Raw genomic sequence first — 19,586 nt, 5'->3', positions numbered from 1 at the left:
AGAGTTACTTTGGTTGCACAATTTTCACAGCAAAATTAACAACTTTTTCCAATCCAAACGAATTTCTCTTGCCTCTGTGCAACATTCAATTTGCCACATTGACATTTCCCCCCTCCCATTTGTTTCCTCCGTATAAACTTTGGATCATCAAGATACCAAAATTCATTTTCCGAAGAACTGATAATAAATTTCCTTACACATTTACATGAGAAAGTGACTCGATTTTTCTCCCTAGAACCCTCTCCATCTCTTGCTTTTTCCTCCTACGTCAGTAATAATTTAAGGGTTAAAATCAAGAGATAACTAAAGAAACTCTTTCCAGAGAAGAGAATCATGATTCCATGCCTACGTGAACACTGCTAATTATCTATATTAGTTGCGTAGAAAGCTTGGTTAAGTCTTCAATGAAATTAGTAGCATGCTCATGCATACATATTACTGCATTTACAGTTTTATAGGTAAGTCTGTGAGCCTAACTCTAATTTCATTTCATGGGAAGTCATTCATATTAGGCAGCTCCAATTTCAATAATTCAAAGGGAAATTGGTACTTAAAATTGGAATCTCTTCTGGCTATAAGCCCTAACAAGGAAACAAGCAGAGGAAGCATGCATCAGTCACACTAGTCCTGTAGCAAATACTACTCTAATTTATTTTTACTATTGGTGGCTACATTTCTTTCATTGTGAGTCAAGAAAAGTAAGATACACAAACACTTTTCATTTTCTGAAGAGGTCATTTCTTTCTATCTTTTCTATTTAATCTAATGTTGGCTTAGGCTTATTACATATCATATGTTTCCTATTGAACTTCTGCCTAGCCACTCCATTTTTCAAATTAAATTAGTAATTCAAAAACACGAAGGTTACTGTAAACAATTTAGTTTCCTTTTCTACATGTGATTTCCTGCTGTGCAGTAAGCAATATAAAAAATTAATTTAAATCTAAGAGTCTTCAGAAACTATTAAATATTGACTCGCTAATCCTTTGTTTTAGGATTTTATAATAGTTTGAAGAAAACTGATTAATCTGTAGGTCAATTTAAATTTTCAATTGCATTAGAGAAAAGGACAAGAAAACAACTTTAAAAAAAATTGAAATTGTCCATACATGCAATTATAATTTCTGTTAAATCTGAAGACATTTAGGATTGTATTCCTTAACATCTTGGGTCTCCTTATGCAAATAATCTCAAAGAGGTATATGTCCTCTTGACTTTCTGCCCCTCTGAGGTTTCTAGAGGGGTCCTGTTAATGTCATTTCTAAATGGGAGCAATTTAGCATCTGACTTCTAATTTTCGACTTACCTTTACAAATGTAGATTGTTTTTTTCACATATACCAACCCATATTGCCACTGAGCCCTTCGGAATGTAATAGGAAACTCTCTCCTTCCTTCCAAGTTTCCATATGCCACGAGCAAGTATTGATACATTCACAAAAACACACACAGTGAAATCTCACTAACGCTCAGCTGGAGTTAATGATAATTTTTTCAGAGGTTGAGTGTGTCTTTATTCTACTTTCAGCAAGATACACGTTTGATAAAGAAATTAATAACCAGAGAGTTTTTAAAACATTTAGAAAAGTCAACACAAATAATTTAGGCACTAGTAACCTATGGTCCAAAAATACTTTTAAGACTAAGTTTACTCATTCTGAGAATATGCCTACAAGTTCTAAAATTGTACTCTTTTAAAATAGTCTATAATTTGGGCTATTCTATAATTACTTCCTATTAAATGTTAGTTTATACATGACCTATTTGCTCCATACTGCCTGTAACTATTGAAGCTGTGTTTTTTTCTATAACATCTATAAATTGATTATCAATTGTCTATATATATGTACACACACAGAGACACACATGCACTCACTCTCACACACACACACACACACACACACACACAAAATGATGAACACAATCCTTTCAAGTAGGAATTCTGTGTCAAGAAGGGTGAAATTTGAAGCTGACTAACCTTGACAATATTTTCCTAGAAAGTATTATAAATATGTTTTATTTCAAGAATGCTCTATAAAATATACATGTGTTCCTTTCTTTTATATTTTAAATCAGTTTTTATAAATCAATAAATGTCCCACAGGACACCCTGACCAGACAAACTGTATTAAATCCTAATAATGTAAGTTACGTGTTAATAAGCATTTTAAAAATTGTACATTCTTTTATTTTTTTTGTGGTAGGCGGGCCTCTCACTGTTGTGGCCTCTCCCTTTGCGGAGCACAGGCTCCGGACGCGCAGGCTCAGCAGCCGTGGCTCACGGGCCCAGCCGCTCCGAGGCATGTGGGATCTTCCCGGACCGGGGCACGAACCCGTGTCCCCTGCATCGGCAGGCGGATTCTCAACCACTGCGCCACCAGGGAAGACCTGTACATTCTTTTAGAATGTGATTCTTCAACCTAAAATGTGGTTTGGTAAGTTGAACAATGTTTCTCTTTGAAGCTCTTTTCTTTTGAAATGTATGTTATGCATTTCAAACTTTATGAACACAAATAAGTAAATTTTAAACATTACCATGGTGGCAACACATTTTAGTTTTTGTGTAGCCTTCATTGTTACTTGAACATAAAGTTCTCAGAGCAGCAAACATTTATTTTCTTGCCTTCTATGTGAAGGTTTGCAGAAATAAAAATTGAGAATTTAAGACATGGAAGTTAGAAAATTAACTCTGGGCAAGACAATTTTGGAAAGCAGTTTCTGATTGGAAGCTCTTGCTTTTTCAGACATGAGGCAACGCTGATGCATAGTCACTACAGATTTTGTTTATAAATGTGCTTCCTATCAATCTTTGTTAAATCAGGTTAAAAATGAATGTTGCTTTCCTGGACATCTTCCAAAAGTGCCACTGAAAGCTTACTAAAGAATTTATTCAAGGAATCACACTCAGATTAAATACACAGTAGCTATTTTAAAATTATATCTTATGAAAGAGAAAATGTCTAAAAGAGAAGCTGAGAACATTTTCTCAGGTTATTACCATCAGATCTCATTGCATTATCATTTTGGGGGAATATCTTCATTTTTTAATGCTTTTCTCTATCTGGTACTTCAACATTGCTTTCAGTGCACAATGGTATTCCAAAAATTTAAGTATAATGCACATGTTCAGAATTTTCATTAAATTCTAAAATATAATTGTATTGAATTTACACAGTCACATGGATTTGCTAAATCTATGTCATGTGAATACAAACACATTTCTAAAAGGAAATTACTATATTAAGTAAAATTCTACTTTTACCTTCTGTTTTTACTTTCCATCTCATCTACAGTCACATGGATTTGCTAAATCTATGCCATGTGAATACAAACACATTTCTAAAAGGAAATTACTATATTAAGTAAAATTCTACTTTTACCTTCTGTTTTTACTTTCCATCTCATCTACCTTTGTAACAATATCCTACAGGTGTAGAGAGAACAATTCTGTCCACTAAAGGCATTTTATTTAAAGATTTTGAATAAAGGGGAGACCGTGTTTGAAAATTTAACAATGCCAATTTACCAATTTTTCACAACATAAAATGGTCTGTAACATAATTTTTGATCTGTAGCCTTTGTAAATACATAATAAGTACCACCTCACTAAAAAAAAAAAAAAAAAGTTTGAATAGTATGGGCCTAATCTCCCCATAATGCATATGAAATTTCTTTATTCTTCCATGTCTGTTAACATAAGGAACAGAATCTTATTCTTTGCATGTATACAAGTAAGAGTCAAATCTCATTCTTTTAGAGCCCCCAAATGACCAGTTGCTATCACTGTCTCTTGTGTTACATGAATTTATACCCTAATACGCTATGTGAAATATTTCTTGGGGTGAGAAATTGACAGTCTGAATCAGAGGTTGACAAATCCATTACGATGCTTTTGTAAATAAAGTTTCAATAGTACACAGCCATGCTTATGAGTTCACGCATCGTTTATCACTGCTTTTGTGCTACAGTGGCCAAGTTTTCAGTGGTTATTGATACTGATGGTATGGTCTGCAAACACAAAAGTATGTACTATCTGATCCTTTACAGAAAAAAATTTGTCAACCTTTGATCTAAATGGATAACTATATGGAATCCATTTTAAATATAAAGCTTTGAAAGCTCCAGAATTAAAAGCTATAGTCCTCTCTCACAAAAGCAGGAGAAATACAGTTTAGTTATCCGTGCAATTATATACAATGTGAATTGGGTCTTTTAGGATGATGTCCAAGACTTCATGAAGCCACAGAAATCGATCAGAATTTCCCAGTTCTCATTACAAAATATATATCTAGCAGTGAACTGTGATATTTCAAAGTAACTAATAACTATTTTTTAAAAACAATTTTCCTAACATTATTATTGAAACTAGAATAACATAAATAAATGATTTAACAATTCATCTAAAAATCGTTTAGACCCGAATCACTTTTTTCCTAAACAAGGTCAACAGAAGCCTGGCTATCTCCTTTGCTGTAAAATGTTTGTTTGTTTTTAATTTTCCTACTCAGTGCTTTTTTAAAACTTAAATGCAAACTGTTTGGTTAATGAAGAGAAACATCTGCCCTCTTTTTATTCTGTTTATTTGTTAGAAATAACACATTCTGAACCGAAATGAACTTACCATCATTTCAAGTGTGTATTGGTTACAACTTAGCGAACATCCTTTTCAGGATGGGGTCATTTTATAAAGAAGATGGACTGTCCAGTGGAATGATTTTATTTTATCAAAGAAGTGAGACTTTTAAATGCCTTTATTATCATTGCACTGTGTGATATAGACTATCATTTTGTATCACATTATTCAAGATCAATTTCAGAAACATCGGAGCCTCACATACCTACGAGTATCTCAGAGCCAACTAGTCATGAACAGAGGAAGTAATACAATTGCTTTTGTTAATGTTCTCATGCGACAGGCAGAGGCAGTCAATGTTAGACCTGGTAAAACACATCTAGCTCTAGGTGAAATCTGAGGGAAGATGCAGCAACAAGAAAGCAGCACCGACTGAGCATGCTCCTATTCAGGCAGAGACAGAAAGGGAGTGGACGTACTGTAGAAGCTGGCCATTACGTAGTTTTGGCAGCGATCACCAGTAAACTCATTTGGGCACCTGAGAGAAGAAACAAAAAAACAATGGTAGAAAAAACAGAGAAAAAGAGAAGAGGTGAATATATGCTAGAAAGAAGCTCCTTCAGTGACATTTTGATTGAACTTGGTGAGTTCACGCTCAGGAACTGAGTCTTTGTCCTAATCATGGCTTTTAGACTCTGGCATTTCCCCCAAAGGGTTAAAAATTTGGACAAAAATAATAGAAAGATCCCAGCATTTTAAGGGATTGCATTCTCTCAAAGGGAGTCACTTGAAGTGAAAGCGGATGTTTCCTTTAACTAGGTTTTCTATTTGACAGCATTGGTCCAAAATGTTGGAAGGAAAGGAGTTCTGGTTGGCTGGCCCGCCGTGATCACCAGCATCACTGACCATCCTGATGGGTCATTCTTTTATAAAATTGATGACCTTTGGGGTCTGTGTTGAGACACAGTTAAACAAGGTCTCATCGAATGGGTTTACGCCGAGTGGTTAAACCATAATTAGAACAAAAGGAATCAGTCACAACTGAGTTGTAAAACCACCAAGTGGTAAGTGATTGTTGCTGTAGTTTGGGGGAGAAAGCAAATTTCAGATTATTTTAACATACTTTCTTGGGTTTGGACTTTCATGGGCACATTCTCAGTACATCTCGCTCCAGTGAATCCAGGTTGGCACCTAGAGGGTAAAAATGTAATAAGCAATCGAACGCTAAAGACACTGAACTTTCAGACTGGCAATTTTCCTCCTATGGAGTATGGAGACTCCTACAAATGACCTGGTAGCTGAACAACATAAAAGAAAGGAGAAGACAAAACATTTAGAAAACCATGTCCCGTGAAAACTGTGGGGTATGTATTTCTGTGGGGTATATATTTCTTCAGTCTTCCTAAAATCAGTTAACTGAAATTTAACTAGAGTGAGGTTGAAAAGTTGAAAAGAAGTGGCAAGTCCTGGGCAGCTAAGTCATTTTCCCTTGGGCATTTCTGAAGTTGTCACTGATCAACTGACTCACTATGTTAAAACACTTGTTTTGTTAAGAGCTTATAAGGTTCCATCTACCATCTTTTATTGTTTAAATGATTCTGAGCTTTTTCTTTTGTAGACACAATTTTGTACTTCATTTCATAGGTATCTTTATAAGTGAAATCAACAGACTACAATAGAAGTCAAGCACTTTCACACTCTAGTGATTACTGACAAGAAAAACTGCATCTCTTTTTGTTTTAAAGATATTACAAATTAGGTCTTATTTTTAATGGTGAAAGAAAGAGGTAGATTTTTATTAGTACAAATTTCACTTCATCCAATTAACCCCAGTCAAAGGCAAATGCACTTCTAAAATATAAAGTTATTCCTCGACTGAACTATTTAATAAATGTCATTTTGCATTTAGGGTGAATTGTTTTGAAACTGTATAAAATTTACATTTTACTCACTCATATACATTTGCCTATCAAAATTCCAGAATCCTGGTAGAATATTGTTCTTAAAGTCTTGTGATGGGGCTGTGCCTAAATATGGAAGTCCTTTACAATTGCTCTTTTTGTTACTGTCACTCCAGTAACTCCAGTAACTAAAGCATTTCAGAACGGATTCATTTTACCCAGTATCATACTCTAATAAATAGGGTCACGAAAAAGTTCCAGGACACAAATATACCTTTTACAGGTACTCCACACCCATAGCCACGATTGTTATTAATAGTTCACCTAGGCCATAACCATCATGCACACACCTCATGATTTACTTACAACCCTTTCTTCTCCAGAGTAAATAAAAATAAACACCATTTTTTTCTGGCATCAAAGAGATGTGAATAAAACGATTCATTTTTGCTAATATAAGGTTGATTTTTTTCATTTCCCTTAAAGCCAAGTTCAGTGCCAAAAAATGTTCTCAAGTGATTTGGTACATCTACTTCACCTATTTCATGAAGAATGGCTTGTAAGAATAAATACTAGCAGTCCCAGATTTTCAGACCTATAAGTACTTGGGTAAACAAAGTATAATTATGATCATTAACAATAATATCAATAAGCTTAACAACAAACATCTTGTATTGATATAGTTTTTTCAATTCTTCAAAATATTTTTTTAAATGAACTCGTTATTTTCATTTATAATATTTTTCCTTCAATGAGTAGAGGAAGATCTGCCTAGAGGAATACAGAAATAAGAACTATAACCTGTGAGGTTGGGTCATTTCTCATGAAGATTTCATTCTACATGCTTCAATAAGAGCGCCTTCACAGGGAATTTAAGAAAAATATATGGAAACTTGTTTTCCATATAACTTATTTGACATAAAAATTTTTGAAGTACATGGAGGTTTTATTTGTATATTTGTTTCTGAACCAGGACTATATAAATCCATATAGACACACACTATAATTAAGTAGGTAATTTCAGAACTAAGAATATATTCTAAATGACCATTTCATCTTAAAAATTTAAATTCTTAATTTGATCACACAATAATCCACTTGTTTCATACAAAGAACATGGTATAAGATATGTGAATACGGTATGTGTGTGTGTGTGAGAAGAGAGAACCATTAGAGGTAAGAAATGCATGTATTATTTAAGGATCATGAAGTTAACAAATAGCTGAGAAATCATGAGTCCCTCAAGAGAAGAACCGCATTTACTAGAAGACTGCCATTTATGCATCTAGGATGACACTTTTGAGATCACTGGGCACAGGACAGCTAGATGAAGGGGATCAAAAATCTTACCCCATCAATTTTCTAATTCGTACAAACTCCTGAGATGATGTTTCCTAGGAAACTAGCATGATGCAATGGTGGTTTATCTCTATCATAAGATGATATATCAGTAGACTATTTGGTGCAGTAACACTAGATCTGCTTAAGGTATGCCAATCCTTTTTGGAATGATCAGCTATATCCGAACCAGAACTCTCCTTTCGCCACTGTTTACCCTCACTTAGATGGATTTTCTTAGCATAAAAGCCTTATTATTATTCAAAGTGGGGTCCAAGGACCAATAGCACCAGCATCTCCTGGAATCTTGTTAGTAGACACGTAGGATCTCAGGCCCCCATCCATAACTACTGAATAAGAATCTGTATTTTAACAAGATCCCTAAGAGATCTGTTTGTATATTAAAGTTTAGCATGTCAGGGATCCTGACCTCCAAAAGGTCCTCTACACTGTCATCGCAGAATCTTGCTGCTTGGATGTGAGAAGCCCATTTGGCTTCACTGGGCCTCAGCTGTCCTCAGGGATAAAAATGAAAGGATTTAACTAAGCGATTATCAAAGGTTTCTCTTACCACGAAGGTTCTGGGAATCACCCTCACACATGGAATCACTGTGCAAAAACCCAGACATCATTTCTTCTGAATGTATTACCAGTCAGAGAGGACTCAAGAACTTAAAAAATAAATTTCTGATAGAATGGATTTTTAAGACAATCTGTAGGCAAAATAAATTTCAAATACCTATTCCTAAGCAATTCAAGGGTTCAGCGGCTATATTACGTATATTTTGTGGACGTCTAGAATTGTTACCAAATCAGATGGAAGGAAGTGGAAACAGTTTCTGCATAAGCAAACTGCAGACTGCATTGACTGGGTAGAGGGAGCATATGCAACTGGAAATGCACCTGATCTATAGGCTCTGATTAAATTCTACGGAATTACCTCTAAAAGAATAGGGAGACTGGCTGCTGACATATTTCTTTATTAGCACTGTACTTTAAGCACCCAATCTACCGCTTTCTTCGGAGATAAGAGTACAGTAAATTTAATATGATTTTGAACAATATTCTTTGGCACGAGTCTGAGCACCTTCCAAGAATTTTATGTCTTAGAAGAATCTGTTTGAATAAGAACCGAGCCCCTATTGTAGCTCCAAAACTATATATACCGTTTGTTTTACTGATCAGATTAGAAGATGGAAAATTTTTTTAAAAATTTTAGTATTTGCTCTTAACATGATAAACTATCTTTGTTCTATATTTGTTCTTCGTGAGATGAAAACTCATAGACAGTTTTGTCTGAACTGAAGCAGCATCTCTCCTAACTAGCATCAGCTCTTCCCTGAGTGCCATATCCTCACCTCCACACATCCACACCCTGGGAGAAGGATCCCTTATTTGGCTCTCACATTGCACGCTGCCCTGATCTCTTCCAGCATTCTTACCTATCTACCTCGTGATTACCTCTCTGTGAGGACGCCGACCACATTCTGGTCATTTTATAGCTCTAATGTTTAGCCTGGCTCATGAAGGACTCTCATAAAATGTCAGTTCAACTGAACCTGATTGAGAATCAGACTGCAGTGTCCAGTAAAGGACTGTATTAAGGAGACTCTCACAGCCAATTGATTTGCCAGGTACAGCTCAGTAACGGGCTTTTATTTTTATAGTTTGTGACTGACTCTCTCCTCTGTATACTTCCAAATAATTTTTTATAGGAGCCCCCAGTATCCTCCTTATAGACTCCCTCCCCTAAAGAGAAACCTTTAAAATTGTGTCTGGAATTTGGAAAAGACTCTAACTCTTTAACAATAAGTCTATTACCTCAAATTTAAATCCTGTTACTGAAATACCATCTTACCTAGGATTCAATAAAGCCATTACAGTCTAGTAACCAAGACTTCTGTACAGCACCAGTAAAATAAAAACTGTTCTTAATAATAACCTTAATGGGCTTCCCTGGTGGCGCAGTGGTTGAGAGTCTGCCTGCCCATGCAGGGGACACGGGTTCGTGCCCCGGTCCGGGAAGATCCCACATGCCGCAGAGCGGCTGGGCCCGTGAGCCATGGCCGCTGAGCCTGCGCGTCCGGAGCCTGTGCTCTGCAACGGGAGAGGCCACAGCAGTGAGAGGCCCGCGTATCGCAAAAAAATAATAAATAAATAATAATAACCTTAATACATGGTGACAATCCTGATATGCTTAGTATGTAATCGATCATCAACTCATGTAATTTTGTGAAGCAATTTAGTGCTTGGTGTATTTTTTTTTTTTTTGGTGGTGGTACGCGGGCCTCTCACCGTTGTGGCCTCTCCCATTGCGGAGCACAGGCTCCGGACGCGCAGGCTCAGCGGCCATGGCTCACGGGCGCAGCCGCTCTGCAGCATGTGGGATCTTCCCGGACCGGGGCACGAACCCGTGTCCCCTGCATCGGCAGGCGGATTCTCAACCACTGCGCCACCAGGGAAGCCCACTTGGTGTATTTTTTTACATTCTAATTGAATAAAATATTTCTCATTTTTTTTTGGTGGAGACACTAGACATAGTCAAAGATATTTCCAGAACTCCAAGAAACTTCTGGTTATTTAGGGTTTGCTAATTTTATAAGCCATTATAAATGGTTTTGTGATTTTTTAAAATTTATGGTCAATTTATAAACCATCCTTAGACATCCTTTCTCTTCCTTTCTTTATTTCTTGGTTTCATTAATTTTCATCAGGTCCTCCCTTGATCAGGCAGGAGAAGGGAAACAGGTTTACATATGATATTTTGTCTCTATTTAGTCATCACTCTACCATGAAATAGTCAGACAATTTTTTAGATAATTTTCTTCCAAAAAAGAAGAGCCCCTATTTTCTTTCCACTCTACCTCAGTACTAGTTGGGCTATTTCCTTCATATTGTACAACAGCTGAAACAATTGCTTTGATGTCCATGTTTACAAATATCAAGTAATGGAAATGCCAACAGTTACATATTGAGGATTATCGGTGTGTTTAAGTGTTAGACGTTAGGGACGTTTGCTCTTACTCCGTAAACCAGAGCTGGCAGTGTACACACCAGGTCAAACAGTGCGAGTTTGTTTTTCTACAGTATCATATTGCAAGGGCTGACTTTTCTCACCCCTTCACTCAGGATTCTGGCTAGAACTCGCCCACTCACTGGCTGAGTATCTGTGTTGTAGATTATTCTTTCCCAAATGGATTGTTACTATTAGTCTGCATTTTTTCCAAGATGAACTTCATTCTGTTATCCACCATGAAGTGAAATTTCTTGAGGTTTGTATATGCTTTTCTAATTTGTGTTTTAGTGTTCTTTATGATATCATCTGCAAAAGACATTTATTTCCTCAAGGGAATGCCTTCTTCAGTACCATTAAAGAAAATATTAAATATAATATATTCCTTCAATAACATTTCCTTCAGATCCAACCTTATACCCCCCCCCCATCACTGTTCAGCTAGTATGGACCATCCCATTTCTTTTTTTATTAAGATCTGGGGCCTAGTTCTCAATTCTTGAGATAACAGTATACATAGAGTGGCCACAGTGGACTCATGGGTAAATACTGAGGGGAAAAAAAAAAATCTAAGTTATCCTGGCTTGCCAGTGTTGTTTTTCAACATCTAAGACATACAATCCCACTAATGAGGGTGCCAGTGTTTATGAATTAACCCCACCTTGTTTGAACCCTGGTGCCCTTCCCAAAGCTCTGTTTGTACAGCTTGTTCTGAAATGCTCATCTGTAGATGAAAATCCTTGCCATTGTTTATTCTAACTGATGTATCCTTTACTTTGGGGTCAAACAATTTCATCGGATACGGGCTCAATCTATGTCCCATGCATCTACGTGTCCTTGTGACACAATGACTTATGGACTCGGCTAATTCGTGGTTTGGTTTTCCTCCCTGGAGGATGCTCTTCCCTGTCTCATCACACAGCTTAGCGATTCCAGACTTGATAGTTCCATCTACTCCAGCCTCATTTTATGATGAAACGTCTAAATATTCACTTTTGACTTAAATCATTCAATAGAAATATTTCAAAATGGTGCATTTTATTTTAAATAGGCAATATGCTTCTCAAGGCGAGGGCTGCATATACTTTTTTTTCCCTGACGGAGTCTCTGCCTCTGGCTGGCTGTGGTCCCCCCATGGTACATTCCCTTAGCTCCCTAAATTCTCTTCATAGCACTCGGCACACCAATCATTTATAATTAAATTAATCACTTGAAATACATCTGCTACTCACAAGAGCCTACAGACTCCACGAGGGCAGAGACCACGTGATTTTCCTCACCACTTCATACCAAGCACAAGCATCGAACTTGCCTCTTAGAAGGAGATCAATAAATATATGTGGCTGCCTAACTGATTTCAGGAGAAAAAAAGGAACCAAGCTCTAAAGAACACTTAGCGTACCTGATTTTACGCCAAACTGCAGCCAAACTGGTTTCTATAAGAACGAAAGGATTTGCTTCCCTCTGTCTTCAGGAAAAGTCAAAAATGAGTTAATAAGTACCTAGGAAGTACATAGCAGGAGTCTAGATACAAGAGGACACAGAAGAAATAGAACACGTGGTCATGTGAAGAGCTGACTATCTACATCTAAGCCACAAGAGTCCCGCCCACTCACAAAGGTTTCTCTCCCTGTTAAATGTTACAGAAGGTAAGTGTCACACCCACTCTGAAGGACAAACGCTTCCAGAGCTGGCTGGACTTCAGGTCTAACCCAAAATACATCCCTTTGCTCTATTCCAAATTTCTCCTTCTACAGCCATGATGATGAGGCCACAGGACACAACTTGAATCTGAACCATCACCCTCTTGTTTAATTACATTAATTCAGCTGCTAATATGTTATAAATATCGTCATCCTCCTCATCATTGCTATGCCAGGATTTTATAAAGCTTTAACCTTAGCTAGCGTCTTGACTTTCTCTCCTCATCTTACCCGGTCCCCAGATGTCTGTAGCCTGTATGGAAGTCTCTCTTCCCTAAGCACTTGCTATGTTTATGGTATCACTGTCCTGCTCCAGAAGTTCCTGTGACGCCGATTAGCTATCACAATGTCCAAAGTCCTCTGCCTGGCTTTCAGAGCTCAGAAACGGACTCTCCTGTCTAACTGAGTTTTTTTGTCTTGTTTTACTTCCCAGAATGGAGCTGCTCGTCTAGTTATGCATGTCACTGGGTCTCATGGGAAGATTACTGCAGCCTCAGTGTCTACCTGGTATATGGAAAAAACTCCATAAATGATGACAATGTTTATAAAGTCTTCAACTTATTCCACTTCTTCCTTCTTTAAATTCTCATTACCATAACAATCAGCACTGTACCACTTGGGATATAGTCCCTTTAACTGATGTACTATTTTAGTTACTCCATTTCCGTAAATAGACTAAGTTCCCAGGGACCAGCGACCATGCTTCATGTATTCTCTGTGTTTTAAAAAATGCCTGGCATAGATGTAGCTGTTCTATAAACAAATGTTAATATTTCATTTACTGAGTTTAATTTATTATAACAAATTTGTCGTGACTTTATCTCCTCTAGCTATAGATTTTTCATAACTATCTCGATAATAATGTGTAATACAATATAGGCCCTTATATATACTACATGGTTTCATAAAAAATAGACAAAATCATAAGTTCATGTTTAAAGGCACCTCCCATCTTCCTATGTTTTGTTTGCTTTTTGTTTCTGTTTTTGGTTTTTACATATAAGGAAGTTAATGATCAGAGATATTACATGATTAAATGAATGTCAAATGCAAAGTTATAAAGCTAGCTGGTGGCCCCAACAAATCAAATAAAAACTTCTAGTGTTAAATAAAATGAAGAACTGGGAATTAAATATGATAACACAGTCTGTTAAGACAGGTGTATATATTTTTCCAATGTCTACAGAGAGAATGTAATTCTACCGTTTATTTTTTATTATAAGGAAAAAGAAATCTTGCTTCCCCAGAGTTAGAAGTGCTTTAGCAGAAATGAATTCATTTAATTTCACTGACTCCCTGGGAAGAAGTTTGGAGAACATATTAACTCTATGTTATAAATATACTGTCCAGAGAGTTGAAGTGAAAGAGCTCAGACTATTCACCAAAAATTGGTGGTTAAAACTCTAATCTCCACAGGGAGGAGTCACATCTGCCCATAGGACATCGTCATGGGTTTATAAATAAGGTCTGGTATAAAATCATTTTTAGATTAAAAAAAATCACATCAACATCTTCCAAAATAGTTCTCTAAGTAAAGCTGTTCAGAAGAGCAGATATACAAGAACAAGGGGAGAAAACAAAGAGGAACATCTGGACAATGTCATGTTCAAACTGTCCTGTTTCTTTGAACCATGTGACTACATGGGGTACCAGAGGGTAAAAGACGGAATGATTCTTTTCTGGTCTTTATGCAATCTGGAATAGTAACTGGTTTTTTTTTCCCCCCAGGATAAATTTTAAATTACTATATAGAGAAGAGAAATATAAAATATGAGAAACACACAGAAATTCCCGCACAGTTCCCAGAGGAGAAGTCCAAGTAACCAGCAAACCTCTCCTCAGAGAAGTGTTAACTGTTATATGGTTAATCCATTTGGAACACCTTGTTCTAAACAGAGAGACAAAAGAGCTTTGCTATAAAGTCTTCGACTTCAACTCCCCAAAAGACAACAGTGGATGAGATGACCAGAGACACTACTTGGAAACTCGTGTGCTTGTGGTATTTCTGAGTCAGGTCTTCAGCCAGGGATAAAGCTGATTTTGAATGATGTGGCACATGCTTCAGAAACGTTTTGCCCTAGACAGATGGACCATGTGGAAACTATGAACTGGCTTCATACACAGGACCATGATGAGTCAACGCAACACTCTCGTGTTTTCTGTTTCTATTCAAGTCGTCCAGTGAACCATATAATATCGTAAGACATGGTATATGATGTTCCTTGGTTTCACGTCTGACTAAACTATTTTTAATGTTATAGATGTTTTTAAGACAGGGATTAAAAAACAATTAGACAAATTTATCAAAAAAGGCATGACACATTTTGGATAGTGAACATATTCCAATTCTTCCATCAATGTACTGGCTTGCTCTGATGCATCAGTAAAGACATGGTGCAAAAGGGGGATAAAACTGATCAAAATCATAGATGTCAAAGATTTTCTTTCCAACAAGATCTCATAATAAGGTTTAACGCTTTTCTGAAAGATTATATTACCAAAAAAAAGATACAATAAAATTATAATGCCAATTTGCGGAGAACTAGAAGACGATTAGCTTGGGGGAAACAATAGTCATACATGGGTTGCTGCTTTAATAGCTGTTGGAGGAAGACAACATTTCACTTTAAGATTAGAAAAATATATAACAAGTATTTCTTTCTGGATTGGGCTTAAAATTTAACGAAAAGCTGTGTGGGTGAAAAAAATTCCTGTTGTTGGCACAATACCAAAATGGAACAAATGAACTGCACTTAGGCGATAGCACTTTTTATATAGGACATGGGAGGGCCACAGAAGAGCTGAAATTAACACGTGGAAAATAACTGCACTGGTTCCTAAGAGGTCTTCCGAAACTATCATATATACTCACTCAGCTTGTAAATCTTTGCAAAGGCTACGGTGAAAAAGAATAACCGTATTACCCATATAATAAATGCACCTCATATTTTACAGAGTATAATTCTCAGCTTCTGGTATTTTCTATTTTCATAGAGAAAATCTTACAGGGAACTATAAAATTTGGTCCTCCCCCATGTACACACTACTATATTTTAAAAGGATAACCAACAAGGACCTACTGTAGAGCACAGGGAGCGCTGCTCAATGCTATGCGGCCGCCTGGGTCGGAGGGGAGTCTGGGGGAGAACGGATACATGTACATGTATGGCTGAGTCACTTTGCTGTGCGCCTGAAACCATCACGACATTGTTAATCGCCTATACTCCAGTATAAAATAAAAAGTTAAAAAAAAAATTGGGGGGCTTCCCTGGTGGCACAGTGGTTGAGAGTCTGCCTGCCGATGCAGGGGCCACGGGTTCGTGCCCCGGTCCGGGAAGATCCCACGTGCCGCGGAGCGGCTGGGCCCGTGAGCCATGGCCGCTGCGCCTGCGCGTCCGGAGCCTGCGCTCCGCAACGGGAGAGGCCACAGCAGTGAGAGGCCCGCGTACCGCAAAAAAAAAAAAAAAAAAAAAAAAAAATTGGTCATCCCCATTCACTATGATAAATATGGGGAGGGAGGAATGTTTGGGCTGTATTCACAGCAAGTTGGCAGAACCAAAGTCTAAAACTGACCAACTTTAATTCTTTGCTGTATGTTGAGTTGAATATACTGATGATCAAAAAGTGAATCTTTAGAACAAAAAACACCGAGAGTCATAAAATCCTTCAGACCTGAAAGAAATGATTTCTTTCTATATACTCTTTCATTTTTATCTTGCTTTAAAGCTTTGAAAAGACTCTTACTTATTAACTTTATCTTGGCTTATAACTATTACCTATATCTATGAAAGGGATATTTAGTAATTGAAATTAGAATTTTACTCTTGTGATTCCTAGTCTTTTATTCACTACAAAAGTAATAAAGTATAAAAGCATAAGGTACTATAAGGACAATAAAAGTAATAATAAAATAAAATAATAATAATAAAATAAATAAAAGACTATAGCTACTTTTATAAGTTGTCTGTTTTCACTGATAAAATCGGCCACACAACCAGCAAAACTTTTCTTCTCTGCTTCTACTCTATTAAAAGGAGAGATTTCGAGGGCAAAAAAGCAGATCTGGGAGGTACTTGCTTACAGCCCTGAGGCCCCACGAGACATTCTACACATAGCCTGTGTCTAGATCAGCACAGGGAACAGCAAAACATTTCTACCAAAATGGCATTTTTGTTTGGTGTTATGATTTTAAAATATTGTTTGGTGTTATGATTTTAAAATATATGTCCTTTAAGATGCATTTTTTCTTTTTTTTTTTTTTTTTTTGCGGTACGCGGGTCTCTCACTGTCGTGGCCTCTCCCGTTGCAGAGCACAGGCTCCGGACGCGCAGGCTCAGTGGCCATGGCTCACGGGCCCAGCCGCTCCGCGGCACGTGGGATCCTCCCGGACCGGGGCACGAACCCCCGCCCCCTGAGTCGGTAGGCGGACTCTCAACCACTGCGTCGGCAGGGAAGCCCATAAGATGCATTTTATTACTTACAAACAGTGAAGTCTTTCTTAGAAAAGGGACTTAAATATTTGCATACTATTTATATGATGTAAAAGGGAATTGGCCTTCTTAAGTATTTCTTGTGCCTTTTTTCTCATTTTGCTAATTGCTCTTTCTATTAGCTCAACTGTCTCTCTGACAAACTTGTTCTTCTTTGTCAACATTTGGGTCACAAACTAGTAATACTCTGGAGCCAGAGATGATTGTTATGATATGTTTTTTTTTCTCATTTAGGACAAGCACTGCTACTTTAGAACAGTGGGATACAGCTCTTAGTCAACTGCAAAATAAGCATTTTTCACCACATATTTAAATACCTTTTACCACAGCAAATTATTTGAGTCCATGGACCACACAGAGCCTACATATCAAGCATAGACTAAAAATGCACGGCACAATAAACACGTGCTTTTTAATGAGACCTACTAATTTTAACTGCAAGGTTTAAATATTTAATGTAACCTTACTGACAACATCTTTGTTTAATTCTGTCTGTTGAGAGATAATAACTGTGATACTTCTTAATGTTTCATTAACTCCTTCAGGTCATTGGAGAGAGGGCCATTCTAAATACATCTATAAATAACTGTAGTACATGAAAGAACACTCTGCCTTCTACATGCAATGATGCTACACACACTAAATGCATTTCCAAACAAATGCAAGTTGCTGGTTTTTCATTAGTGAGATCGACCTAAATTCCATTTTTAAAACGGATTTATAAAAGAATAAGCGAATGCCCAGTGTAACAGATGTGTCAGTAAAGAATCTTCTGCCCTTCTGCTTCTTTTAGTCCTATTCATTTTGCAGGTCACCACTGGGTTAAAAGGAACATCATCTTACAGCTTCATCCATACATTGGATGGAGATGTAGGTATCCAAAGTTCCAGACCTCTATGATATTTGCACATCTCTCTTAGGTAACAACGAGGAAAACCACGAGGAAAGCAACTTTATAAATATGAAGGCAAAAAAAAAAAACCAAACCACAACCCACCTTGAAGAAAGCAAAATAACATTCTGGATATAACAGAGAAGATGATAAATGGTATGAACTTTTCACAACACTTTAAAAATAAAACAGCATTATTCAAAGGATGCAACGAAATTGGAAAAAGCAGCAACAATATATCATGAGACATGGAATCATCTAAAAGAAGCAGTCATGGACATAAGCCACACAGAGGATTTCTTTTCTTACTTGCACAAGTATCTTGAGGGGTTTGAAAGGTCTTTCACCATGAAGCACTCGCCTCCATTCACACAGAAAGTTTTCTCCTTCTCTGCACACTTGACAAGATGGCTTGTCCCAGTGGTAGATGTAGATGTGGCTGGATAAAAGATAAAGAAGGGGAAAGGTTTATACCCATCTTTCCCTCTTCTAAGCAGCCTTTAATCTTAAATTCTCTTAAAAGGACGAGTTCATATAAGATACAGCATACTCCACTAAACTTTCAGGCTTAATAAACAACAGCAGAGACGTTAAGTACTTTCTGGGTGTAATTAAATATAATAAAATTATAAAAGGGTAATTATAGTTAATTAAATAAGCAACAGGTTCAACATTTCTTATAACTAATACTTTATCTTCTAAGGAAGTTGGAAAAGAGGACATCTATTGTCATTAAGAAAACTATATTTTCCAGGAAGTCTCAAAAATAATGACATAAATTCATATCAGTGCAACTGAATGTAGATATCAATTTTTAATGGCAACTAACTGATAAAATTATTTTATTTTGAAATTATGTGTTATATGTGTATGGGCTTGATATTTTTTAGACATAATGTATAGCAAAGAAAAATACAACGTGGCTTATTTGTTCCTAATGAAAAAAATATTATTAATTGAGTATGTGTTAATGTATAGATCAGGGGGCATTCTGTTCAAAATTTCCATTCTATTCTAATTTCTACTCAGAAGAATATTATTGAATGTCTGATTGCCATCACGCTTCTGAAGAAATGCAAAGACAGTCTAACATTGCTGCAAATGTAGAAGAAAGCACTGTAAAATTCATCCATTCTGAAGTAGGAGTAGAAACAAGTTTTAATTTTGGTTTGCAACATCTTCATGTGATAAATCTGATTATTCACTTGCCTTCAAACTTCACAGTTATTGGAAAGTCAGGCTGACACTGATGGCTCCACCATTAGGTTCAGGGATTAAATGAAGCCAAAGTCCTGAGACTGTAAGAGCATTTAGTCTCAGAACTTCTCCTCACTTACAGTATTGGGAGCACCTTAAACACTGCTCAGCCTCAACCCCAAACAGTTTAACTTACAACATAATGTTTACCACTGACATTACCAGGATGAAATGTAAAACCAATGTGTCCAGCCAATGAAGATTCTATTTACTCTCCCGGGGTAGGGAGAGTCCATCTTCGGACCTAAGTTTTTCTTGTCGATTATCTCACTCATTCTTAGTGACTTTTAATTCTTTGCCTTCCTTATCAATTTCTATTTTATGATTTGCGTGTGAAACTCAGATGCTCTTGGTTATTGGACCTGTGGTATTTTTCCATTTTCTCCTGCCTTTCTTTTTCATTTCCTTCACAAAGCACAC

The 19,586-nt window shown here is 36.8% G+C and overlaps 1 protein-coding gene across 20 annotated transcripts in view; it reads right to left on the bottom strand.

Moving 5' to 3' along the window:
• NRG1 (neuregulin 1) overlaps positions 1 to 19,586 on the bottom strand; it is a 1,012,474-nt gene that overhangs the window by 15,383 nt on the left and 977,505 nt on the right. For 17 of the 20 annotated variants that reach the window (XM_059049278.2, XM_067022386.1, XM_067022387.1 and 14 more), the window contains 2 exons: positions 18,219 to 18,348; positions 5,052 to 5,110 (listed from right to left, as the gene is read on the bottom strand). In XM_059049278.2, the coding sequence (XP_058905261.1) occupies positions 5,052 to 5,110; positions 18,219 to 18,348 (189 nt within the window). Of the gene's footprint in view, positions 1 to 5,051; positions 5,111 to 5,695; positions 5,764 to 18,218; positions 18,349 to 19,586 lie in introns of all 20 variants that reach the window. The other 3 variants (XM_059049280.2, XM_067022391.1, XM_067022384.1) reach the window with 1 other exon arrangement.

The sequence above is a fragment of the Kogia breviceps genome, chromosome 20 (genome assembly GCF_026419965.1).
Source record: "Kogia breviceps isolate mKogBre1 chromosome 20, mKogBre1 haplotype 1, whole genome shotgun sequence".
NCBI classification, from domain to species: domain Eukaryota; kingdom Metazoa; phylum Chordata; class Mammalia; order Artiodactyla; family Physeteridae; genus Kogia; species Kogia breviceps.
The sequence above is the reverse complement of the archived record's forward strand: the minus strand, read 5'-3'. Positions and strand labels throughout refer to the sequence as shown.